Source organism: Malania oleifera, chromosome 1 (assembly GCF_029873635.1).
Source record: "Malania oleifera isolate guangnan ecotype guangnan chromosome 1, ASM2987363v1, whole genome shotgun sequence".
Lineage (NCBI taxonomy): Eukaryota > Viridiplantae > Streptophyta > Magnoliopsida > Santalales > Ximeniaceae > Malania > Malania oleifera.
This window is the reverse complement of record NC_080417.1, coordinates 151,117,175-151,145,114: the sequence shown is the minus strand read 5'-3', so window position 1 is coordinate 151,145,114 and position 27,940 is coordinate 151,117,175. Positions and strand designations below refer to the sequence as shown.

At 36.3% G+C, this 27,940-nt stretch overlaps 1 protein-coding gene across 7 annotated transcripts; it reads left to right on the top strand.

The window, feature by feature from the left end:
• Positions 1-100: 100 nt before the first annotated feature.
• Positions 101-24,494, top strand: LOC131165124 (fimbrin-1-like). Of its 7 annotated transcripts, none has more exons than XM_058122812.1 (17): positions 113-289; positions 430-728; positions 853-1,023; positions 1,273-1,511; positions 1,608-1,779; positions 1,867-1,905; positions 2,105-2,173; positions 2,296-2,412; positions 3,357-3,568; positions 4,311-4,466; positions 4,908-5,107; positions 15,064-15,221; positions 15,323-15,419; positions 15,643-15,734; positions 16,171-16,429; positions 17,372-17,463; positions 24,124-24,494. In XM_058122812.1, exons 2-17 carry the CDS (start codon positions 642-644, stop codon positions 24,130-24,132), a joined length of 2,169 nt encoding a protein of 722 aa, XP_057978795.1. In that variant the 5' UTR covers positions 113-289; positions 430-641; the 3' UTR covers positions 24,133-24,494. The 7 variants fall into 7 exon arrangements, with proteins under 7 accessions (XP_057978789.1, XP_057978795.1, XP_057978794.1 ...); XM_058122811.1 differs by lacking the exon at positions 24,124-24,494 and adding an exon at positions 18,167-18,226; XM_058122810.1 differs by lacking the exon at positions 24,124-24,494 and having other exon boundaries at positions 430-482; positions 606-728; positions 17,372-17,921.
• The last annotated feature ends 3,446 nt before the right edge of the window (positions 24,495-27,940 follow it).

Genomic DNA, 27,940 nt, shown 5'->3' with positions numbered 1-27,940 from the left:
GCTTAACATGGAGCCGACAGCAGGCTAACAATACTTACCGAATGGGTCCCTAATATTTTTGCCGGGCAATCAAAATGGGTCCCTCGGACAGTACGCTCTTGGCTGTCCACGAGCCGCAGGCAAAATGGGTGAGTTCCTTATTTTGCTTCCGCCTTTGCCCGTCCACGAAGAAAAATTGATCCTCTCTGTCTTTGTCTCTCTCTCTCTCACCATCGGCTTTACTGCAATTGAACGTCTGACGAACAGTCAAACCCCTTCAATACAGCATAAATCTCTGATTTTCTAATTGGTATGAACTTCTGGGTCCTCTCTATTCGTCGTTTTCTCACATGGATATCGATTATTTCATCTCTTGTTCGTGAACAGCCACAGCACAATACGTATTCTCTCTTACATTCTTCTTATCTTATTATGTTTATACTTCGGCAGGGCAGAGTGGGAGAGATTGGAGATTCATGCAAGATAAGCCTCCTGCTTATGTGGTTAGAGGGTTGTTATTCATTTGTGTACACAAGTCTTTCTGGATTTTGTTTTTGTATTTTTAGTAAGTTTTTTCTTTAAAGATTCTCGCCTGGTTTTTGTCACGTCGGGGAATTTTGGGGAAGATATTTTGGAGTGTCACTCGCTGAAGCGCGGTGAAGATGTCGAGTTTTGTTGGTGTTCTTGTTTCTGATCAATGGCTTCAAAGCCAGTTCACTCAGGTTGAACTTCGGAGTCTCAAATCCAAAGTAAATGTTCTCACCCGATTTATGGATTCTTGCTGAATTCTGCAATTAAACTTGATTTAGGAGTTCTTTGAAAGCTTTAATGGCTGTGGATTGAATAGTGAATTGGGTTCTTTTCGTGTTTTAGTTTGTTGCAATAAAGAATCAAAAAGGTAAAGTTACTGTCAGAGACTTGCCACCTTTAATGGCCAAACTGAAAGCTTTGCGGGAGATGTTTCCTGAGGAGGAGATTGGTAATATCTTGGAAGAGATGGGTTTCCATATGAATGATGAAATTGATTTTGAAGCCTTCCTCAAGGTGAGACATTGTGTGGGGCTTCCTTTGCGTTCTTCGAAGTTTTCTTCTTTGTCCATTAGATGAGCAAAATAGCCTGGCATTTCAAGGAAGATTTAAAGTTGTAATTGGAATATTTTTATTCACTTATAGTGGAGCTAGATTTATGAAGATTACATATTGATCAACTGCTTAATAATTGAATTTGGAATTATTAGGCTTTGGATTTGCTTTCTTTAGAGTCAACATTTTATTAATTGCATATATGGACAGGCATTTTTGAACTTCCAATCTCGAGCTACTGCAAAATTGGGTTGCTCGGGAAGTTCTTCTTCATTCCTTAAGGCAACCACAACAACTCTTCTTCATACTATTAGTGAATCAGAGAAGGAATCTTATGTTGCTCACATCAATAGCTATCTTGGGGATGACCCATTTTTAAAGAAATATCTTCCTTTAGATCCAGCGACAAATGATATATTTGACCTTGCAAAAGATGGAGTTCTCTTATGGTATTTAAGCTCGGTTTGCTTGTATATTGCTCTTCTTTGTTATGCTGACGTGGGCTGATTTTTTGTGCTTTTGGTGTTTTTCATCACTTGATGCAGTAAGCTTATCAATGTTGCTGTGCCGGGGACAATAGATGAACGAGCTATTAACACAAAACGGGTCCTCAACCCATGGGAGAGGAATGAGAACCATACCCTTTGTCTCAACTCTGCCAAGGCTATTGGCTGCACAGTGGTTAACATTGGCACGCAAGACTTGGTTGAAGGAAGAGTAAGTTTGGCGAGTTCAACTGTGCATATGAATATGTTGATATGTTCTCGTGTTCTGATTTATTGGTTTAACCTGTTTATTTTGCAGCCCCATTTGATACTTGGGTTGATTTCTCAAATTATAAAGGTCAGCATCTGAAATTTATACTTGCTAACAATTTTGAATGTATCTTTTATGCTTAATTATCCCAAATGTGATGCAAAGGGGAATTTGACCTTCATATCCACAGTGACATGGAACTTCTGGTTATGGAAATTGATTATTTATGCCTTTTTCTTCCTTTCTTGAAAAACTTTTTAATGTAAACTTATTGTCGGAACTTCAGATCCAACTGTTAGCAGATCTTAACCTCAAGAAGACGCCACAGCTTGTGGAATTAGTGGATGATAGCAAGGTGAAATAATTGACAACCATAATTTAGATATTTCAAGAAAGCTAAGATTGGGAGAAGTTTTATATTTTTTGTCTGACAAAAAGAAGGTAATGCACTTCATAACACATTGTTGAATTTGGCAGGATGTTGAGGAGCTTATGGGCTTAGCCCCTGAGAAGGTCTTATTGAAATGGATGAATTTCCATCTCCAGAAAGCAGGCTACAAGAAACCTGTTACAAATTTTTCTTCGGATGTAAAGGTATACAGCAAGTGTTACTGGCTTGCATGTTATAAATTGTTGAGGAATATTAAGATTTTTATGTGGTTTTTTTATCTGCTCTTTTTATTAACTAGTTTCTTTTGTTTAATTTTTTTTCTGCTTTAGTGCTCTTTTTTTTTTTTGGTTTTTGGGCTGGGGTGTGGGGGGGGGGGGTGTTAAAAATTTTGCTAGAACAAGCACCGAGGAAGTTGAAATATTTTGGTCACTCATCCATAGAGGAAGTATCCCTTGAAAAATATTCTTATTGCTGCAGAATCTTACTCAACCCTTTTTCTACCATGACTCTTTTCGCTATCAAGGTCAGATAGTGGAATAACTATAATCATGGCCTAATGAAGCATGGACACGGACACGGACATAGGTGTCTGACATTGTGTTGGACACGTCAACACATCAAATCTTAAAAAATTCAAGACGCTAAACAAGGACATGGCTAAAAAATATGTACATTTTGTACAGGGCATGTTAATAACACATTTTAATCCAAATATGGTCCTCAAAAACTTAAGCAGCATTAATTTGCATTGGTAAAATTTGGTCCATGTGATTTTTAGGCTCTTCATTGATTGATTCAAGATTTTTCCGGTTATGTGATTGATGCAAGTTACAAGTTTGCTTAATATAGACAATATATTTCTTTTAAAAACGTATTCAACACCGGTGCTTCCACCTTGTTGAATTGTTGGTGCTCAAGATATTGGGGCTGTTTAGTTTTCATTTCATGATGTTACGTTGATTCATTTGCATGACATGTTTATCATCGGCAAATATTGGATACTGTCATTTCCCCTTTGTTGAAGTGTTGGTGCTTGATAGATCATAGCTGCCTAGTTGTTCTTTCTTGATGTTACATTAAGCTCCTGTTGTATTTTAAAATCCATTTTGTCTGTATTTCGTAATGATGTTGTCTGCTTACTGTGTAGGATGGAGAGGCTTATGCTTACTTGCTTAATGTTCTTGCGCCAGAACACTGCAGTCCATCTACATTGGATACCAAAGATGCTGCTGAAAGGGCTAAACTTGTACTTGAGCATGCAGAGAGAATGAATTGCAAAAGATATTTAACTCCGAAAGATATTGTTGAAGGCTCAACAAATTTGAATCTTGGATTTGTCGCGCAGATATTCCATCATAGGTAGAAAATGAGCCTCTTCATTTATTTTCTCTGTCATTGTTTAGCAATAGTCGTTAACTTTATAACATCTGGCACAATACCAGAATGGGCTGGATAGCTCCTTCCTTTTTTGGAATTAGCTTGTATATTCCCTGGTCATTTCACTTTAACAAAAACATACTTACGTATGTAAATATGTATACACATGCTATTTATTAAAAGAACACCAGGCAGTTTTAAATCTGTACTTTGGTCCTAGTATTTTGAAAATATCCTTCAATATTCACAGAATCATCATAATTAAATATTAGAAAGAAGGGTATATGAGTAATTTTAAAAATAAATATTTTAAGTACAAATATAAGTGTTTGAAACTGCCTATTAATATTTGTAACTGCTTAAAACTATTTTTATTTGCAAAAAAATAAATTTTTTTTAGATTTTAAGATTAAATAATACATGATACATGCATGGGCATAGCATGTGCTCAAGTGCCAGTATATAGTTTGTGCAGGTTTTGTGTAGCAGCTGATTCTTACTTCTTTAGTGTCCAGCGCTGCATGATTGACATGATCATGCTATCTTTCTTCTTCCTATGCCCCTAAACATTTTTTCAATTGTCCTGTGCATGCATGTGTGTTCTTTTATGTGATTCTTCTTATAGTTTAGGCTGTGTCGCCACATCAAATCTGTAAATCTTCTGTTCATGCCTCATGGCACTTTTGGTCTATTTTTCTTATTGAGAGAAGGATTTTGCCTTCAGGAATGGCTTATCTACAGACAGCAAAAAAATTTCCTTTGCTGAGATGATGACAGATGATGTGCTGATATCTAGAGAAGAAAGATGCTTCCGACTGTGGATCAACAGCCTTGGAATTGCCACTTATGTCAATAATTTGTTTGAGGATGTAAGAAATGGGTGAGTGTTCTTCAATTGTCCTTTTTAGAAACTTATGCTTAAATCCCTAGTTTTCAGTGAACATAAAAAGAATAAATGATATCATCACTTTTCCGATGAAAAGAAATTCTTTTTTGTTTTTTGTTTTTTTGTTTTTTGAAGTTTTGGTTTCATTCTGTGTTGTTCTGTCATTAGATGCTTAATTTCAATTTTTTTTAATAACACAAATGGCTATTTCCTATTGTCAATTTTTTTTCTTTGAAAATTTCCCATTAAAATCATGATTTTTTGTTTATTATTTTTACTGCCATTATTTCTCAATATGTTCCTTATTAAATCCCAAAGTACGGAAATAATTCTTGAAGTGGGGAATGGAATAAATACTGGATCTTGATAGCACTGACAAGATGACACAGCCTTTTAAAGTGGTTTAATGTCTTATGTGTATTCTCATTTATGCAGATGGATACTTTTGGAAGTGCTTGATAAGGTTTTTCCAGGTTCAGTTAACTGGAAGCTGGCATCGAGGCCTCCCATTAAGATGCCATTTAGAAAAGTGGAGAATTGCAATCAAGTTATAAAGATTGGAAAGCAATTGAAATTTTCCCTAGTAAATGTGGCTGGAAATGATATTGTGCAAGGAAATAAGAAGCTCATACTAGGTACTTCACTCGATCTCAGGTTTTCTTTGTTACTGGAAGCTGGGACTTTTTATAGCCTTATTTTGCTAGCTTTTTTCTTTTTATAATCCATATTGGAAGTAATATTGGCCCCTTAATGGCATGATAATGGAACTGGGCAGGCAAAACCAGGATTTCTGATTAAGTGGGACAAAACAATAATAAATGCACTTTTTTTAAACTAAGGATGATATAGTTATATAGTTAACAATTTAATATAGATCATATGGATGGGAGGGAAGCATAACAATATTTGAGGTAGTTTATTATTGTCAACGGAACATCAAACAACAAAGCAAAAGATTTCTTTCCTTACTTCAGCCCATATTTATTTCCTTATGTTTCAATTCATTATTTTGTACAGTTAGCATATATTTAGTTTACATGTATAGGGCTTGACAAATTATAGTTTTCTTGTATAGGGCTAGTATCATGCTAGACCTTATTTACTTTCCATGTATAGCATTCTTGTAAAGTCTATATATAATATACAGAATTCAAGGCCAATTCATTTGGCCATTCACAAAATATTTGACATGGTATCAGAGCCAGTCGACTGTTAGGTTTTTTTTTCCCTTCGATTTTTTGTCTTCTCCGTTTCGTGGCTGTTGTGGTTTGTTTTCTCTTCTGAAATTTTTCTCTGTTCTTTCGGTACTTCTGTGCATGCGTGGCTGTCAGCACAGCAGGTTTTCGGGTTGCTATTTATTCCTCCAGTTTATGTCTTTGTGATTCTCGGTAAGCAGGCAACAATTTTATGTTGCTGTTTGTGACTTTCGACAAGCAGGCACAGCAGGTTTCTGGCTTGCCACTTATTTCTCCAGTTCCTGTTGCTGCTTGTGACTTTCGGCAAGTAGACACAGCAGGTTTCTAGTTTGCCACTTATTTCTCCAGTTTCTGTTGCTGTTTGTGACTCTCGGCAAGCAGGCAACAACTTTCTGTTGCTGTTTCTGGCACTTATCTTCTTGGCACAGCAGGTTTTTGGTTCAAGATTTAATTTTTAGTGCAGTTTTTTGGTTCAAAATTTAATTTTTTTAGTGCAGGGAGGTTGTTCTTGGTTTTTTCTTTGTACCCGCGTTGTTTATTTTGGGCTTCTAGATTTTTTGGTGGTCTGTTTCTTTCGGCACAATCTGTCTTTTTTGGGCTTCTCGATTTTCTCCATGATTTAGCATGGACTCCGCACCTGTGTGCGCCAAGTTTACAGGCAACAATTATTTACGTGGGCTTTTCAATTTGAACTTTTCCTGAAGGGAAAAGGTCTTTGGGGTCATATTGATGGCACAAATTGCGCACCCAATCCTGATAAATCCTAGGAGTCCACGGCTTGTCCTTCATGGGCAGTGCTTGATGCTTGGATATCTCTTGGCTTCTTAGAGTCCAAGGAGTCCGCACTGCTCAATCTATGTAGACTTATTTAAAAACAGTATATCATCAACATAACGGCGCTCATCTTTTTCAATTAGAGCATGCACAATTGCCATGTTTCAACATGACAATTGTTCCATCCAAGACTATTATTTGGGGTTTCTGACTCTTTGGAATGAATATTCTGATCGGGTTATCGCGGATGTTCATGTGGCTTCTCTTCCCATTATTCAACGTCTTCACGAGACTAGTCGTCGTGATTAGTTTCTTTTGAAACTCCGCCCCGAGTATGAATATGTTTGCACGTCTTTGCTAAATCGCTTTCTTGTTCCTTCTCTGGATGTTTGTTTTGGTGAGTTACTTCATGAAGAACAATGGCTTAGCACTTAAGTTACTTTGGCACAATCTCATGGTAGTTTTGGGTCTGTCCCTGTAGCTTATGCTGCTCAATGACAAGGACCGCTTGCGCATTCTAGTACTTTGCAGTGTTTTTGCTGCAAAAAATTTGGACATATCACTTCTAATTGTTCCAAGAAATTCTACTCTTATTGCAAGAAGAAGGGTCACATTATCAAAGAATGTCGTATCTGCCCTCAAAATCGTCAAGCCCAGGCATTCCAAACTTCTGTTAGTGTACCCCCCATAGTGACTTTTGCGGCCCCTCGCTCTTCTTCAGGTGACTTCTCTATTCCTGCACCTCCTCCAGCGAATTACTGCACACTCGAAATGGTGCAACAGATGCTAATTTCGGCATTATCAACAATGGGGCTCCAAGGTAACAATTCTACTAATCTTTGGTATATGGACTCGGGTGCCTCAAATCACACGACAAATAATCCCACTACCTTGTGTCATGTTCAGCCTTACGCTATTCAATCTGCTATTTTGATTGCTAATGACAGTTCTTTGCCAATAGCTGCTGTCGGAGATGCCTCTTCTAAGTTCTCTAATGTGTTTCTTGCTCCTCAGCTTTCCACGAGTCTTATTTCTATTGGTCAATTAGTTGATAACAATTGTGCTGTCAATTTTTCTAGTAATGGTTGTGTTGTGCAGGACTAGGTAACAAGGGAGCCGATCGCGAAGGGACCTAAAGTGGGGCGCTTGTTTCCACTACTTTTGCCTGTTTCAGCACATTATCCAGTTTCTTCTATTAAGTCTTTTACTTGTAATAATGTTTCAGATCTTAGTATGGTGTGGCATCGTCGTTTAGGCCATCCCAATACTCAGATTTTATCTCATGTATTGAACTCTAGTTTACTTGGTAATAGAGAACGTTCTTCTTTATCTCTTAGTGTGCCTCTTGCAAACTTGGTAAAAGCAAAACTTTTCCCATTCCCTATGCATGCTAGTAGAGCTTCTCAGTGTTTTGAGCTTATCCATAGTGATGTTTGGGGACCTTCCCCGGTTAGTTCATATGAAAAATTTAAATACTACGTGAGTTTCATTGATGATCATAGCAGATTTACTTAGATCTACTTTCTTCGCTCTAAATATGAGGTTTTTCGTACTTTCACTGAGTTTTTAGCGTATGCTGACAATCAATTTTTTGCTTCTATTAAGACATTACGTACAAATTCAGGTGGTGAATATGTGTCTACTGAGTTTTAGGCATTTTTGGCTTCTAAAGGCATCATTCATCAACATTCATGTCCTACTACTCCCCAACAGAATGGAGTAGCCGAACGGAAAAATCGTCATCTCCTAAATGTGGACCGTACTCTTTTGCTGGAATCCTCTGTTCCATCCTTGTTGTGGGTTGAGGCTCAAAAAACTGCTACTTGATTAATCGTTTACCTTCTCAAGTCCTACTCATGGAGTCTCTCTATTTCTGTTTATTTGCTAAGCAACTTAGTTACGATAACCTTCGTACCTTTGGTTGTGTATGTTTTGTTCATTTACCTCCTTATAAGCGACATAAATTATCTGCTCAATCTGTTTAATGTGTATTCTTGGGATATAATGTGTTTCAAAAGGGATTTGTTTGCTATGATCCTACATTATATCGTACGCGCATTTCTAGGAATGTTATTTTCTTTGAAAATCAACTTTTCTTTCCCTCTGTACCTCCTCTCCTAGTGTGATTCTACCCTCCTTTGAGGAGCAGTTCTTAGAGCATCATCCAGTCAGTTTTCATTTTAAACTAGGTATTGTGTATACGTGCCCCCCCCCCCCCCCGGGGGCCGCCCCCAAGTCTCTTCCGGTCCCTCATCCATTATTTGATCCTACCACGCTCTAGATTCAGTCAGTTGCAACACCTCCATAGTCTTTGGTACATTGCTCTTCTCGAGTGTCTATACCCCCAGACAAGTATGGGTTTCCCTCTTCAAGTTTTCGTAACTCTGTTTTAGCTCTTACTGTTGCATTGTCCAATTTAGATATTCCCACTTCCTACTCACACGCTGCCAAGCATGATTGTTGGCGTCAAGCTATGCAGGAAGAAATTGCCACTTTAGAGGCCAATCACGCCTGGGACATTGAGCCTTGTCCTCCCACCATTGTTCCTCCGGGTTGTAAATGGGTTTACTCAGTCAAGGTACAATCTAATGGAAGTCTGGATTGTTACAAAGCTCGCCTTGTTGTGCTTGGGAATAATCAGGAATATGGTGTCAATTATGAAGAGACCTTTGCTCCTATGGCTAAGATGACTACTGTTTGTACGATTCTAGCTATTGCTGCTTCCAGTGAGTAGCCACTACATCAGATGGATGCCAAGAATGCTTTTCTTCATGGGGATCTTAAAGAGTGTATTTATATGAAGCCACCCCTGGGCTTGTTTCCCTCTCTGGCTTCACATGTGTGTAAGCTTCGTCATTCTCTTTATGGTCTCAAACAAGCTCCGAGGCCTGGTTTGATAAATTCCGCACCACTTTATTACAATTTTCATTCAAGCAGAGTAAGTATGACACTTCATTGTTTTTTCGGAAATCAGACATAGGTATTGCTGTTCTTTTGGTTTATGTTGATGATATTGTGATTACTAGTTCCGATTGTGCTTTACTTGCTCAACTCAAGACTCATCTCTTAGAGTCTTTTCATATGAAAAATCGGGGGTCTCTCACATATTTTCTTGGTCTTGAGGTGAATCGTAGTCCTTCAAATATTTCACTCAATCAGCATAAGTATGCTAGTGACTTGGTGGCCACAACTGGCCTTCAGAAGGGTACTTCTATTAATACCCCCATGGAATTAAATGTCAAGCTTCATAAAGAGGAGGGTGATTTACTTGCTGATCCCAGTTTATACCAAAAGTTGGTGGGTAGTCTTGTCTATCTCATCATTACTAGACCAAACATTTCTTTTGCTGTACAACAAGTCAGCTAGTCTCTTCAGACTCCTCGTCATCTTCATTTGGCTGCTGTCCGTAGGATCATACGCTATGTTCAGGACACTTTTGCCCGTGATTTATTCTTCCCTACAGGCAATTCTACTCGCCTTGCTGCTTCTAGCGATGCTGATTGGGCTGGTTGTGCGGATACACGTCGCTCCATCATTGGTTGGTGTGTGTTCTTAGGAGATGCATTGATCTCTTGGAAGAGTAAGAAGCAAGAAAGAGTTTCTAAGTCATTGACGGATTTGAATACCAGGTAATGTTTCTTTCTTGTTCTGAAATTATTTGGCTTTGAGGCTTGCTTGCTGAGCTAGATTTTTCTAAGACCAATCCTACACCTCTACATGCCGATAATACGAGTGCTGTCCAGATCACGGCCAATCCTGTCTATCATGAGCGCGCGAAGCATATTGAAGTCGATTGTCACTCTATCCGTGAAGCATTTGAAGCTCATGTTATCACTCTTCCACACATTTCCACTGAATTACAAATTGCGGATATCTTCATCAAGGCTCTCACTCGTCATTGACATTGCTTCCTAAGTAGCAAATTGATGCTTGTTGATCAACCCACATCAATTTGAGGGGGGCTGTCAACGGAACAGCAAACAACAAAGCAAAAGATTTCTTTCCTTACTTCAGTCCACATTTATTTCCTTATATTTCAATTCATTATTTTGTACAATTAGCATATATTTAGTTTACATGTATAGGGTTTGACAGATTATAGTTTACTTGTATAGGGCTAGCATCATGCTAGACCTTATTTACTTTCCATGTATAGCATTCTTGTAAAGTCTATATATAATATACAAAACTCAAAGCGAATTCATTTGGCCATTCACAAAATATTTGACAATTATGGCTAGGGTGTCAAAGTGTCGAACACAATGAATTATAGCAGACAAATCTTTGATATTTCAAAAATAAAAATCTTTTTATTATGATTTTTTTAAAATTTCAATTTTAAAATTTAATTAAAACAAAAAAGAAAGGGGAAATTGCCCCCCTTATGCTTAACGTAGCTTTGCCCCTGTACCTGGGAAGATATCCTGGTCAAATACTTTTACGATTTAATGTACGAGGTATGCTATTTTTAGTGCAAAAATATGGCAGAGTTATATGATTAACTTCAGTTTAGCGCCATATAAAACTTCGAATAATTTAAAAGTGGGTCAGAACTGTTTCTTTGGCATTAATTTATAGTTCTGGATTTTTCATTAAGATGTTAGTGGAGCCAAGGGTTTTGATTGGCATTGGAAATTGTGGGATACAATTATATGAAGAGGTATTGAAATTATCCATGGTTCCCTGTGAAGTGAATTCCAGATTCTCGAGGGGTCAGGATTAAATATATTATTTGCTTGGTGTGGGTTTTTATAGATATGTTGTGGAGAAATCAATAAATTATTATGAAAAGTTTCAGTCATCAGTGGCATAAATTATCGAGGAAAATTCAACACTCTAAGTGGCCATGGTCCCCTCGCCTTCTTTGGCCTTCCTTTTGCTTTAAATTTATTATTTAAATAATTTTTATGAACTAAGCTGGCACATGTTGATATCTTTTCTCTTTCATGCAGCCAGTCTTAATCCTGCAAAAAGGAATTCTGTTACATTAATCCTTGCATGGTTCATGTTGACTTGCCTAATTGATGGAGGATAGCTGCAAATTGAGTTGAATGTAGAAATGGATTCATGTACTTAGGGTTATGCCTCAGTTGTGGTTGATGTGTTTAAAAAATTTCTACTTCCTCGTTTAGGATGGTGAATTTCAGGACACAACATCTTCGTCATTTACTTTACAATAAAAAGCATACATACTGGGATGGTACTGGAGCTGGGAGTTCTTTTTTTCTTTTTTTTGGGTAAGTGAAGATGCAAAGAACAAATCAAACACAACAAAACAAAGAACTCTAACAAGAACAACCAGAAGCCAAAGAAGCTGAAAAATAGCCAGGGGGGGAGTCCTTAGAAACTTTAGATAAGTCATCATGGAGCGCATGAAGGATCCTGGGAGGAATATGGTCAGCAGGAATTAAACACTCCTCCTTTAAGTGAACAGAGGCATCCCGGGCTGCTATAGTATGAGCAAGACTGTTGGCTTCCCAGTGAATGAACCTGAACTGCCCTGCGAAGCTTCCTAATGTCATTTATAATCTGTCCATATCTCCAATTTGTACTTCTACGAGGCTTTGAAATCTCATCAATGATAATCTTGACATTTCCCTCCAAAGTGACTCTTCAAGGGTCAACATTGTTGAAGGATTGAGTAAAATGGAAGACCTAATCACAACAATAGGTCTCTCCCTCAGTTTATAGTATGTGTCAAGTACATTTCAGTGACCATAACCTTACTAACTCACGCTTACTAGCATAAAACTAGCATACTCTAATAATGCTAAATGGGCAAAAATAACCATTAACACTCCCCCTCAAGCTGGAGCATAATATCATATGCTCCTAATTTCTTCTCTCCCTCTACATTCCAATGACCATTATACCCTTGACTCATGCCCACTAACATAATTCTAGCACACACTAATAATGCTAAATAACCAAACTAACCATTAACAAAGATCTTTTGCTTTTTCAATGGCAAATCTGGCAGTGTAGGCTTCCCTCCCCTGTAGTCTGAGACCATTGCAGGAACAACCTTTACCCAAATGGGCCAAATTTCAATTATCTAGCCAAATTCATTCCTAGTAAGAGATGCAATATACGCCCGAAACGGTTTTGCCCTGGACATCAAAATTCAATTTAATGTCACCTGTTTGAGGAGGGGCCGAATCTTGGCCCACTCTGGAATTACTCCACTATGATGAAAATGGGAACTGATGTTTTTATGTTCTTCAACGAGCCCTGCAGTTCCATAAGGAAGGTGTGGGAATCCTCTTGTTTGTTCTTGAATCCCAAATTAGCTCCAGAAGCAGACCTGTAAATGGTGAGAATTGGCACCATCCAAGTGATTCATTCCTAAAAAAGATTGAGACAAACAGGAGCTCTTTCATTCTTTGCCACCAGGTATCTGCAAAAACATAGTCCATCCTAATTCCCCAGCAACAGACCATGCCAATCTAGCTAACTGGCAGTCAAAAAGGAGATGCATAGTTGATCCTGGTCATGACTGCATGGACTGCAACTGGTATTTTCCATCTGAAGTCTAATAGTTAAGTTCATTTATTACATCAATTGTGGGCATTCGGTTGGTTGAGCCAATTCAATGCAATTTTTCTCATATCCAAAATGTTTTATTACATCTATTGTCTTACCGAGCTAACCGAATGCCATGTAACCAACTGCTGGTCAGATTAATTCTTAGAAGTCGGTTAACTGATTCAGTTCTAGGCAAATGATAAAACATAAAGCCTGAGAAATAGTAGTTAAACAAATCCCTGTTTTCATCCAGGGAGCTAACTCTTTAAAATCTGGAATAAAACCTACAAAAATTGGTCAAGACAAATTAAGATAAAATTTTGGAATAAAACTAGAGTTTTGTACATTATAAAATTTTCTGAATTTTCAAAAATCAGAAGTGAAAATTAGGACTTTGTGTGTGTGTGTGTGTGGGTGTCTGTGAGAGAGAGAGAGAGGGAGGCTTGCTTTTATAGTGATGGCCTTGGTGCCATCTTTGCGTAGTCAATAAGATAGAGAGTTATAGATGAGCAGCTGAACCGGAAGCTTGGCCTTTGTGAAAGAAATGGAGTTAAGAGGCTTCATGAGTCAGAGAGTGGAAGAACTTTGTGAGTCATTTGCAGTTGGACTTTGTTATTTTGGTGGGTTTGGCTATACATTTTCAAAATCACGATCAATACCAATTACTGAAATTTTAAACTAATTTACTGGAGTACAGTATCAAACCTGACCAACTTAATCTAACAACACAGTTAATTTAGCTTTTTTTTTTTCTTGGCTTAGACAGTTAATTCATGTTTAACCAAATTATGCACCCTCACTTACATAATGTTCTCATTCAAAAATATTTACATAATACTTTTACTGAGAATGTGTGATGGTTTCTGTATATGCAAAGTGAGTAGTTTAAATGGGTTGATGAATTCTTGGGCAAGGTAGAAAGATGAAGTGATGAAGAGATGATTAGTTATTCAAGGGAGATATCATGAGGGGAGAGCAGGGAGCTGGTGGGGATAATCGAGGGAAGAATTTCTAGATGGGCTATGGATGTGGGTTTCCATTGGAAATGGATTTTAGCCTAGGGCCAAAGTGGATTTTACCTTAGATGTCAATTCCAGTAGAACTACTTGAGGGCAATGATCTTTACAGATCCTTTTAGGCTTTTGTGCGTTTCTTCTCTATTCCTCCTAATTCTTTTACTCATTATACTATAGTTAAGAGTATGAAATATGAATTGAAGGTGACTCCCCCTGTTTTTTCATTATTTTTTTCAAAAATATTTTTGCATTGTCAATGTTCGGAATTGAACTCACAACATGACATATTGAAGTTGTACAAATTGAACACAATTCTTCATCTCAAAATGATTTCACTTATTTTTATCATGTGTGCTATGTTTGAGTCAATAGGAAACAGACATGAACACTTATTAAGACAAATGCATCTTTATATATTAATAATAGAAAGGGGATTCTTCATTTTACGGTTACTCTTACTCTGGTCTTTTAAATTCTTGAAATGACCTTAGAACTGCTCATCTTCTTTGCCGAGCGAAAGGATATGTAGCAGAAAACTTCTCATCTTCTCTGCCAAGCAGAAGGGTATATGATAGCAAAAATAACAATACATTTGTTTTTAAAAACTAAAATGTGGAGAGGAGCATGCGCCTAGTGTATAACCACAAAGTGCGTTTCTTACGAGGTATATTTTCGAACTCGCCAGTCTTGCTCTTGCTCCAGACCATGGATTGCATTCCACATTTTGGTTGCATAGGAAATGTTGCAGTGACACTGTTTTATGAAATTGGGGAGAAGTACTGTATTAATAAAAATGAAGACAAATTTTAATAGATCTGGAGTTTTTTTACAATTTGAGTAGATTACTTCTGTCCTATTATTTATTCCAAATGTTATTTATACCATCATAGCATCATCTAGGCAAAAATTCTTAAAAGCAAATAAAATATTATCACGCTAGTCTTGGCTATTAGTAAACCCTAAAAATATGATTTCATTGCCCCCTCATCTAACCTCTGTCAAAAGCTGAAGATTGAATCATTTTTGCACAAAAACAAAGTGATCCAAGGCACTCAATTTCCCCCCCTCCTCTCGTTTCAGCTTTCCTGTGGCAGTTGATGAGGTTTAATATGCTTCAACTCCTGAAAAACTTGAGATTCCACTCACATGGGAGGGAAATAACTGATGCTGATATCCTGAATTGGGCAAACAACAAAGTGAAGAGCACAGGCAGAACCTCTCAAATGGAGAGTTTCAAGGTTTATTAAAGTTTTGGTTTTTTTCTTTTCTTTTCTTCTCTCTTAGAGTCATATCGTAAGTCTTGATTGATTGGTGTAAATTATTTATTGAATTTCTTCAGGATAAGAACCTGTCAAATGGGATATTCTTCCTTGAGCTTCTTAGTGCTGTAGAGCCAAGGGTTGTCAACTGGAACCTTGTTACCAAGGGTGAAAGCGGTAATATTTCTTTTTCGCAATTCTGAAATATTTTTGAAAATTTTAGCCTTATTTTGGTTGGGAAAAAAACCCACTCTGGTCATTGTTAATCTTTTACCTTAAGTTTCTGTGGGTTGAAAGGGGTTAAGTTGAACCCTGTTAATGTCTTATGCCTCTTCTATTTTATATTTCTTCACTCTACATGCCCTGATTGGAAAAATGGCTTTTATTATTTTTATTTCAGAGGATGAAAAGAAGCTGAATGCTACATACATAATCAGTGTTGCACGAAAGCTTGGGTGTTCCATTTTTCTGTTGCCAGAGGACATCATGGAGGTAAGATTGCTACGATAATGTGTTTTAATGTTTTATATAATTTGCTTGTTGATTATTTTGTGACTATGTAGAATAGCTCAAGCCAACAAGTTGACCAAACTTCCATTTGTGTCTTTAGTGTACGCTACAACTTCAATGAATTTGTGACACTATCTTCAGAAAATAATTGAAGTATTTGCATTTTACCTTCCTTGAACCATCTGCATCTATCATGAATTTGTAATGCTACTTTTTAAAGACGGGTAAAATTAACTAGGAGAATGAACCCTGATGTGATGCTCATTTCGGGCACTGGAATCAAAAAACTGAATGAAGGTTTATTCCAATTGCTCTTATCAATCATAGAGATTGTTATTTTCATTACATAGAATGGAAGTGCTAGAGATTCATTGAATTGGTTTATTTGATCCTACTATTTCTTGTGATGCTGTGGCAGGTGAACCAGAAGATGATTCTCACTCTAGCTGCCAGTGTTATGTACTGGAGCCTGCAGCAACCAGCTGAAGAGTCAGCCACATCTCCATCACCTGTTAACACAAATACTTCTGCTGCGACTACTCCTGATGCATCTCCCGCACCATCCATCAATGGTGAGGATGAAAACTCTTTGGGTGGTGAAGTCTCCACAACAACGTCCATAGATGGTGAGGATGAGGGCTCCCTAGTTGGTGAAATCTCGACACCATCCATCAACGGTGAGCATGAAACCTCCCAAAGTAACGAGGTCTCAATACCCTCTTTTAATGGCAAAGATGGGTTCTCCTTTGGTGGTGAAATCTCAAAGTTAGCTATTAATGATGAAGCCTGTGACACTGCAACCTCCCCACTGATTGACAATGAGGAGACTCCTAGTGGAAAGTGACCACAAATTGCAGTTTATTTTTCCTGAGATATGCCCATTGAAGGGTCAAATAAAGAAAAGAAATGGGAAAAAAAATGAATACTTTTCAGATGAGTGGATAAAAAATCCAAATAGAAACAAATGCAGAACATTTGCACAATGTGCTTTTATAGGAAGGGAAACAAGGGATATTGATATTGTATACTCGAGTTCTTTTGAAGATGTGGGTTTTTTTTTCGCCCCCATCATGATGTAAGTAGATTACAAAGAATAATTACATTGATATTGTTGAACAAGATATGTCTTTCCAAACAATGTGAATGATATAAGAGAATGGTACAGTTTTGAATATGTTTCTTCTTCATGGTTTTGTTGCTTCATTGTGAGCAACAGTGGTAGGTGTTTCTTAAAAATTATGGCAAAAGACCTTCACTGGTCTTGAGGTTTGGCAAAAATGTAATGATCTCTTCTAAAGTTTCAAAATTTTTATTGACCTTCCTTAAGGTTTTAAGAATTTTAGGGACTTTGCCTGAGGTTTGTAAAAAAGATACAAATCTTCAAACATATTTTATAAGAAGACAAATTTTTTAAGGGGAAGCTTGTATCTTTTTGCCAAACTTCAAGGGTGGTATGTGACATTTTTGAAACCTTATGAGAGATCTCTGAAATTTTTGAAACCTAATGGGAGGTTAATGTCTTTTTGCCAAATCTTAGGGGAGGTTGGTGTCTTTTACTCTAAAAATTACTGCATAACAACCCTTCTTATCTAAAAGATTTTTTTTTTTTAATTGCACAGGAATTCCAGCCACCAATGAACCTTTCGGATCCCCTAGTGCGACACCAAATTTACGGATCAGCGTCCTCGGCCCCCAAGTCTCACTGATCAAGGTAAAGTACGAATGCGAACACGACTTTCATGCATCAGTTGGACGTTCGGTTAACTCGGGACACATCTTCATTAGCATCCACGGTTTCGTCTAACTCACAGAGAATTCTCACCATCCACGGTCCCCGCTAGCTCACAGAGCGAACTCTCACCATCCATGATTCCCGTTGACTCACAGAATAAATTCTCACAATCCACAGGTATAGCTGGTCTGGAATTGAAATGGGTCAGTCGGCTGAGCATTGTCAGTCGGTTGAGTGATTTCAGTTCATTATGTCAGTCGGCTGAATAGTTAACTTAACTGTTGATTTTCGGTCGGTCGGTTGAGTAAACCCAGTGTTTTACTAGTTAGTCGGCTGACCCATCATCTTTTTGGTTTTTTTCATTTTTAGATTCTAAATTTATGAAGGCCTATGAAAATTTTTGTACGAGATCATTCTTGAATAAGAAATAATTAAATCATGGATAAACCTAAATAAAATGAAAGTGGTAACAGGTAATATCACGCTCAAAATCAATGAAGTTGCCAAAATTAAGATAATGACCTCTCTAGATTTACTAATCTTATATATAAAAAGATTGACTAATCTAAGATTAGATTCCAAAACTTATAACCTAACCAGGTAATAGGGTTGGGGTACATGAAAATTTTTACATACACACACATACTTGTAAAATTGACCTCAATTAAAGAGTATTTTTCAGGTCTTTCGAATAACTGGAATTAGCGTCCTTATGTCGGGAGCGTAGTGGTCGGTGTACTACGGGTAGCGCTTGGGTAAGTGTTAGGACTTATGTTTTGTGGGTTGTCATTTTGAGATATGTTGCGCACCCGGTTGTACGTTGTATGATAGAGCCTTGTTTTTGCTCTTGTGTAGACTCTGGTATGGTACCATGTATGTGTAGAATGACTTTTTTCTGCTGCGTATATTCTGTTGTGTTTGGATGTGTATAGGGTGCCAGGAAACCCCACGGGGTCGGACCCGCATCCTTTGTACTGTATCTTTAGATATTTGGTTGGATACAGGGATAAGTTAGGTTACATTCTCACCCCTGGGTCCCATTTTCGGGTTCAGGGCGTGACACCCTGCAATAACCGAAGCCCCACAGCGATATTGTTGCTAATACGGTGTCAACTCACACCCATTGGTGACCAACCGGAACAAACAGGTGATGTTTCACACCCTTGGATATAAAGTCGGACACTCTCGCCCACGGTATTTAGCCGAGACATGGCATTTGCCCATGGTAATTAGCCTAGACGTGGCAAATTTCACAAAACCTGGAACAATTTTGGAACTCATGTTCCTATACCCCTCAACTTACGGTAATTAGCAATCATAATTGTTTTACAAACCTAGAACATTTACATACAACAATTCATTCCATACTTATTTGTTATATGACAAATCATATTGTTTTCATTTCGAGAATACAGTTTAATATATATAGGTACGATCATCTCAATAACACAGTTTTATACAACATACGATTTTCCAACAAAATAAAGATGATACCTGAAACTCCTAAATTTTTTCAAAACAGTAACCCAAAAATCTCGTATTTTCACTTGATAGATTTTCCCAAATAAGTAGTCAAATCATACATACAATCCTAAACTACATGTTTACCGATTCCAATTTAAAAAATAACTAATATAAATAGAATCGCCTTACCTTAACCCGAAAACCAAAACACGAATTCTACGGCTCCAAAACTACGAACCGAGGTACCAAAACCTACACAACGAAGAACATTACTTCCCTACAATACTACTCTCTATAGGTCTAGCGAAATGGAAACAAAATTGAACCATTACCTCGATTTTGGGTCAAAACCCAAAAATTCTCGAAATGAAATTTAGATCCGCTATCCTCAAAGAGATTCTCCTCTTGATCCACGTAGCAACGTCGAATCGTTGATTCCGGCAACAACCGACTCGAAATCCTAGAGAGAGAGAGAGAGAGAGAGAGAGAGAGAGAGTATTCGAGTTCTAGAGAGAAAAAAAGAGAGTGAATTTTGGTTTCTTCCTCGTTAAGCAAATGAAAAGATATTTATAACCATTGACCCGACCAAACTCGTCGACGATACAACGTCCTCGTTGATGAGCTGCAGAAGGAAGTTTATCAATGTCAAGGTGAACTCGTCGATGAGCCTGAGATTTCAGGATATCCCAAAATCCCTTGGTATCTCCTCGTCGACAAGCTAGTGAAACTCGTTGCCGAGCTGCACAAGAGATTTCATTAATTAGAAAAGAAGCCTCGTCGATGAGCCCTGCTAATTTTTACTATTTTTAATTTTCCTTCTCTTTTCTTATTTATTTAATTCACCTATCTCGGGTTGGGTTCTTACATATGCCATAAACCCCTAACATCTGTCCAGAAGTAGTCTTCTCACCTGCAGGACTGACACTAACTGAGGTGGGGAATACACCTACGACCCACAAATATGAAATTCTTACTTCCCTAGTGGTTTGAAAATCACCTCTTTCAGATGACAGTTGATATTAGCATAGTTAGCTGTCAGCCAATCCATACCCAATATCTAAAACCAATATTACATCGAACCCCTCCATATGTCTAACACCACAAGGTCGGCTAGTGATACTTCCTAAATAAGTACCCTTCTATAACTTATTGCTAATCTAATCGGCGTAATTACTAACAACTCAACATCTAACAATCTTGTCTCAATCTCGACTAATTAAATATGTCGCAATAATACGAACGACTGGGTAATACCAAAGTCAAAATAAAAACAATAGCTTATATGGTAAAACAATATGAGTATTTGTCATAACATCTCCTAAAGCCTTAGCTCCTTAATGTTGATGGGTAAACCTGCGCCTGCTCAATATTTTGCTACTGACCTCCATGGGGCACCTGGGTATTACCCTGAAGCTGTCTGAGAATGGAAGTTGTGCACACGACAGGTTCATGTTACATGACCCGGTCTACCACATTGGTAGTAGACCTTCTTCCCTGCTCGGCATTCTTCCCTATGTCTTTTCCAACATATTAGGCAAACAAGATAGGTTTGCTCGCTCTGAACCTCACAGCTCCCTGTCTCCTACCCTAACCACCGCTAGGTCCACCTCTCCTCCATGGGCCTCGGCTAGGCCCCGCTTGAAACCCAGGTGGTGTAGGCCTCTTCTTATGATTTAATTCCATAAACTCCTTTGCCTGAGCATCCCGAATAGAAGAGGAAATGTATTGCTCATAAAAAATTTCTTTAAAAAGATTCCATGTCAGGGTTGCCGAAACCAGCTTTTGTTCCTCGAGTAAAACGCTTGGCTTCCCCAGTCATCTTAAAAACAACATACAAAACCTTTTGTTCATGTGCACAGCAAAGACTTGCCAATATATCCTCCATCTCTTGGATCTATTTCTTCGCAATGATTGCATCGACTCTTCTAGTAAAAGTCGGGGGATTCATACGGGTAAATTGCTCGATAGAGCAACCGATTCAATTGGTGGCCAGTTCTTTCCCCTTAAGTTCCTTACATTACCTGCCATGACTTGTTGACCTGCACTACGCAGCATCTGTTCAGAATCATTACCACTTATGCTGAAAGCCCCTACATTGCCACTACCTCCTGCATTCATGTTATTACAACCAGGATCCATTTTGAAAAGGAAATAAACATAGTCTGAGGATCCTATCCGCATAACATAACTAACATATTTATCTTATCAAAATCTCATACTATGAATTAATATATCGTCCTTATTCTCAATTTAAAATCTAGTCCAGTAATTGACTTTAGTGAAATTGTCTTTCTAGGAAAGACGCAGAAACCACCACAGAAATCTTGCTTCCCAATCACAGAACAAAACCCTAAATACTATTCTTCATCCCAAACAGTGAATCACTAAATTCCTACTCTATTCCAATACTCTGGTATTGTTTCCGCTGTACTCTAGAGTTTACAGAACCTAGCAACCTAGGCTCTGATACCAAACTGTAATAACTTGCCTATTTATATATTTATATACACATAATAACATTTATAATAATTCTAATAACCTACTAAACTTTCAAAGTCATGATCAACCTGAACCCATGGGTACTAGGGATATATTTGTCATACATCTCTGATACCTAAGCAGCAGAAAACATAAATTACATACATACCATCTAATACCAATCACAATCCCAGAATTCTACTCAATCTGTCATATATATACAGTCATCCATAAAAAGACCAAAAAGTATCCTAGGGTCTCAATCCAAAAACCCATATGACCCTAACTCGGCCACTTACCCTACTAATATGGTAGCTCGGTCAACTTCTACTGCTGCGGGGTTCTATCTGCACTCCTACATAGATTTCCTGAAATGTTTGTAATGCTGGGGTGAGACACCTCTCAGTAAGGGAGATAAACTAATATCAGTGTGTGGCAACATGAGTATTTTCGTGTTATACATATAAGTAGTACATAATTCATATCTAATAAAAACAGTTTGTATCACATCTGAATAAAGCATGATTTGTCATAACATAGGTTAACATACTAAATTTCTGTACATGAAAATCATCTTATAGGACTATACCATACTGAAATATTACTCAGGGTAGATAGTTAGTTGTTGTCATGTCTTATCCCCCTACATGATAAGGTTGTGCGGCCTATAGGCAAGACCCAGCAATGGCTCGCCGACCATGCTAAGTCAAACATAGGTGTGTAAGTACGATAGGTCTATTCCACCTGTGCCAGACTACCAGGGGAACTACGACACTCCTATAAAGCCACATCGACTGTCATCTCCAATACTCTACTTGAGATGTGTGGTAGCACTAACATAAACAAAATAATAAATATATAGTTACGGTACCGTGCTTCATAAAACTAAACTAAGCAATTGGGGTTCTGATAACATATAATGTATTTTCATATTATTAAAACATAGTTATTTCGTAATTCAGAGTAATATTTCACGTAATTCTATTTCATGATTTCTTACATATAATACATAATCACGATGTTTACGCCGACATTAATCATAACGTAAAAATCACAGCATCTACGTTGGCATAATTCATAACATAATAAACATGAAATTCTTGCACTGTTTAACATAATATTCTAAAACCATAGTTCCTGTACTATTTTTATGGTTTTCCTGAAAATTATTATAACATGCTTATCTTGGAAAAAAAAATCATAATATTTTAATATAACATAATTTTTATGGAAATATTATATTCATGTCACACAAATGTAAGAAACCTTCTAGACTCATAATTTGTTCTGAAATCATATTTTCTTATAAAATGTGCTCAAATAATTTTCCTGTTCAACAACAGTATTCTCAAATATAGTTCTATAATATACGTATTTTTCTGAAAATAAATGTTGTATGATAATAAATAATTTCATGAAAAATGCTGACTTAATTTATCCCAATTGGCCTAAACAATGCTTATGACTCTTAATTTTGATGATAACAAAGTAAAGTTATTTAATATTCTTCAAAGTTGTGATATTTCAGGTAAAATAGATATTAAAGCCTAGCATACTTCATATGATCAAGAAACATCTTTTGAAAGCTCATATAAAATTCAAGTGATCAATATTGAAAACTCAAGGATCAGTGAAGCTCAGAACCAAAGAGACCTTAAAGCAATAAAGATTTGAAGTTCAGAAACAAAGAAAACTCAAAGCAGTAATTTCAAGATTTCAAGGAGTTCAAGAAATGAAGACTGTCAATAGGACATATATTGTAAGTACTTCAAGTAGATTCATATATGAAATTTCTTTTTCAAGCTCATTAGGTATAAAGAGACTTAGAGACCTTATTTTAAACCTTGGAACATATTTTTCAAGAAAACAAATTAATATTCCAAGAATTGAGAAGCAAAGAGAGTTAAAACAAAAATATTTTAAAAATCATAATTTTTGCCTTGACAAGAGCCTGACTAAATATTGTCAGTAGGCTGACACTTTAAAGGTTTTTAAATACACAGACAAAAGGTCATCAAGCTACTGTTTAGACCTTGAAAAGTGCCTGACGGTGCAAACTTAGAAGTCTGTCCAGGTTTCATCAAGTTACTGTCACCCTTCTGCCTATTTTTTAAAACAGGGAATTTCAATGACAGGGGCCTGACCGCAAGGTAATAGGTGACTGCCACCCTACTGCCTGTGAACATTAATTGTGTAATTTATTGATAGGCGCCTGACTAAAAGCTCTCAGGCTACTGCCACGCGGCAAATTTTAAATTTTATAACGTACATATTTTTGAAAAATACATTGTTTGGGGCTCAAACCTGTTCAAAACTTGGACACTACTCTAAGTAAACTTGGGGATCAAGTTAAACACTTTTCTAAATCTATAAATACCCTCAAGACCAATGAATTTATACACCAAGAATCACTTACAACTCTCATACTCTCTCAATTGCTCTCAATACTCAAATGCTCTCTTACTCTCATTTGGTGCACGAAAATTTTCTAAGGCTTTGTTGATTATAAATCACCAATCTTGTGCTACAAATTCTGAATTCTTTCAATCATTGAAAGAACTATTCAGTGATACACTCTCTTGAGCTTCAATCTAAGTTTCATATTTGAATTACTTTGAAGTATATAGATTGAATTTGTACTAATCAGCTCTTTTGAGAGCATCTCTTGTACACCTTCTTTTGAATCTTGTCTTGTAGATTGATTGACGGTTTAGGTGCTTGAATCGTTGGACCGAACAAGAAGATATCGTTTGGAGAGACACACTCTAGCCTAATTGAAGGAGTGACCGAGTGAGGGATATCACTTAGAGAGGCGGGCTCTAGCCTATTGAAGGAGTGCGTAATGGTGTTGTTCCGCTTGGAAAAGGAACTGATATAGTGGAATCCTTTGGTGGTTTGCCAAATGTGAGGACGTAGGTTGGGGATAAGCCGAACCTTGTAAAAAACCCGTGTCACTCTCTTTCCCTTATTCTTTTTATTTTCAGCACATATAAACTGCGTGGATGATTTAATTTCTTAATCATATATACTACGTAATTTGGAAATTAAGTAAACTTAAGTTTGGTTTTGATTTGGGATTGTGGAAACCGAAAGGGAGTATGTTGGTTAATCAATATTTTGCGGAAACCTCAAAGGGAGTACGTTTGTTGGTTAACACCCAATGATAAATTAACTAAGAGTTTATTTAAATTTTGAGTTGTTGGGAATTTGAGTTGTGGTTTGCATTGAAGAATAAATTTCATATATACAAGGTTGCAAACAAACAAAAGTTGAAACTTGCATATAAGCTGAATCTCATATTGTGGTTGATTGGTTTGGTTGATTGGTTGTTTACTTGATTGATTAAATAATTGTATGGTTGTGAATTGTATCAAGGCTTAAGTTTTTGTTGTGTATTGAATAAATTAACAAAAAGTCAAAAATTCATTAAAAAAATTAAAAGAGGTTAAGAATTCATAAAAGGTTTCAAAGAAAATTTTAATAACCCAATTCACCCCCCTCTTGGAACTACACTTTAGTTTTCAATTGGTATCAAAGTGGGGTTGTAGCAAATCCTAACTAGTAGCTACATAAAGATCTTTATGGCACACTTAGGCGTAGTTCCTTTGGAGATGGACAATCCTCAACTAGGTCTCCCCTCTTTTGTGGTGTAAACTATACATCTTGGAAACAACGTATGAGGATCTACTTTCAAACCATGGATTGGAAAGTTTGAAAGGTTGTCACACATGGTGACTTAATCCCTACCAAACTTGTAGAAGGAAAAGAAGTCCCTAAGGAAGAAAAAGAATGGACTGACCATGACCATAGAATGTTACAAGTAAATTCTAGTACTATGAACGCTTTATATTGTGTTCTAGATATTAATGAATTCAATAGAGTTATGACTTGCAAATCAGCCAAAGAAATATAGGACAAATTAGAGGTAACTTACGAAGGCACTATAGATGTTAGGGATAATAGGATCGATATGCTTACAAGTGAGTATGAAGCCTTTAGGATGAATCCGGAAGAAACCCTTACAAATATGTACACTAGGTTCACCCATATTATAAACTCCCTCAATGCCTTAGGAAAAACATATTCAACGTATGAAATGATTCGAAAAATTCTTAAAGGGTTGCCACCAATATGGGAACCAAAAGCCACAACAATAACTGAAGGAAGAGATCTTATAAACACTTCCCTAGATGAACTCATAGGTTCTCTCCTTACATACGAAATGGCCATAAATGAAAGAAGTAGAAAAATTAAAGCTCAAGAATCAGTAGCTTTCAAAACAAAAAACGAAAGCTTTAGTGACGATGAAGAAGAGATGAATGAACATGAATTAGCCTACATATCCAAGAAACTTGCTAAAAACCTTAGAAGGAAGAATAAATTTACAAGAAAAACACAAAAATCAAAATCTGAATCAGATGAAGAAGAAGAAGAAGAAGAAGAAGAAGAAGAAATTAGCAAGAAAATATCAAGAAATAAAATTCCTACATGTTATAATTGCAACAAAGTTGGACATATAAAACCCATATGTCCACTACTTAAGAAGGATTCCAAAAAGAAAAATAAAAAGGCAATGAAAGCTATTACTTGAGACAATATGAGTACAAGTAGTTTCGATAATGAATCAAGTGACCAAAAGGTTGCTTATACTTGCTATATGGCTTGGGACGATGAAGAATGCTCCTTATCCAAATCCTTAAATAGTTCTTATAATGATTCATCTAATGAATCAAATGATGAAAGCATGTCATCTTATGAAAAAATTCAAAATGATTTATTCAAGGTGCATAAAATGTTAGTCAAAATAACTAAACAATACACATCTTTGAAAAACAAGAATGATGGAGTGATGAAAGAGTTGGAATCGATTAAGATTGCTGTAAGTGAAAAAAAAACAAAAATCAAGAAATAGAAAATAAGAATGAAGTTGTGATAAAAGAGTTAGAATTTAAAAATCTTACTAAAAAAGAAAAAGACTTGAAAATCAAGAGATTAGAAAGCAAGAATGAAAAGTTGATAATAGAGTTAGAAGATCTAAGATCCCAATCCTCTATGGAAAATGAGAAAGATCAATATTATTTAGAATTAGAGACTAAAATAATAAAAAAATGTCTCAAAATCAAGAGAAGGGTAAAAATATACAAAATTCAAAAATTTATGATCTTAAGAAAGAAATTGAGGATCAAGCCAAAATCATTTACAATTTCACAAAAGGAAAAGAAAATTTTGACAAAATGATTGGCTCACAAAGAATGTCTCTAAATAAAGAAGGCATTGGATTTAAGAAAGAAATTGAGAATAAAGTCAAAATTATTTACAATTTCATAAAAGGAAAAGAAATTTTTGACAAAATGATTGGCTCACAAAATTTTGGCAAAATTTTAATGGGGTTAAGGATACAAAGAAAAAAAAATCTCTAAATGGGATACTTTACAAAAGCTTCTAAGAATTATGCTAGCATTTCTTCAAATGCTTACACTTACACCACATGCTATCTATGTAAAAAGAAGGAACATATAAAGTTTGAATATCCATTAAAGAGAAGAGGTGTGAAAAAAAACAAGTTTGGAGAATAAAAGAAACATCCCTTATTAAACCATCGGGACCCAAGAAAATATGGGGTACCTAGATAAAAAGTCTTGTTTAAAATCAATGAAAAATCTCAAAGAAGAGTTTAAAAGCTTATTGAAACAAATAAAAACAAAAATGAAAATTGTTGGCCTCAATTAATAAATGATTCATGCAAGCCTTAAATTAAAAAGTATTAAGATATATGAAGCTTGGGAACTCATATGAAATCAAAGAAAATCTGAGCTTATTGCTTGAGTTTTTTTTTTCTTAATTAAGAAAAGATATTTGAGAATGAGAACAAATTAAGCAATATTGTAGTACAAAACACATGATAATGATATGCTCAATCCTTAAATGTTATGCTGATATGCTATATGTTACATGTGTATATCTTGAAATCTCCAAAGACATGAAAATGATTGATAATTTGTGGCTTCTTATATATTGAAACTCTGAGCGTAAAGCTATTAAGCATGATTTAGAAACATGAATTTGGATGACTTGATTAATTCTTGACCATAGATGCTTATGATAGATCACATGGATAAATGGATAAATTTGCATCTAAATAATTTAGTTTTCATGAGTTATGCATAATGTGACATTAGCATTAGTATCTATAAAGTATATTGGTATCCATAAATATGTAAATTGGTATTTGAGCATGGCAAGTACAATTATATCCATGAATATGTTGTGACATTGATATCATATTGGAATTTGATATTAGTATCCATGAGCACATACATGATATGAATCAAATGTTTGAAACATGGATGATAAATTTAGAAAGTATAATTGGTATCAAAACTGAATGTATTAAATTCAGGGGGGAGTATTATGACTCATTGCTTATATTATGATTTTTTCCTAATTTTTCAATTGATATCATGAATTAATGAAATGTTCAATTAATATTGTTCTTTAATGTTTTAATTGGTAT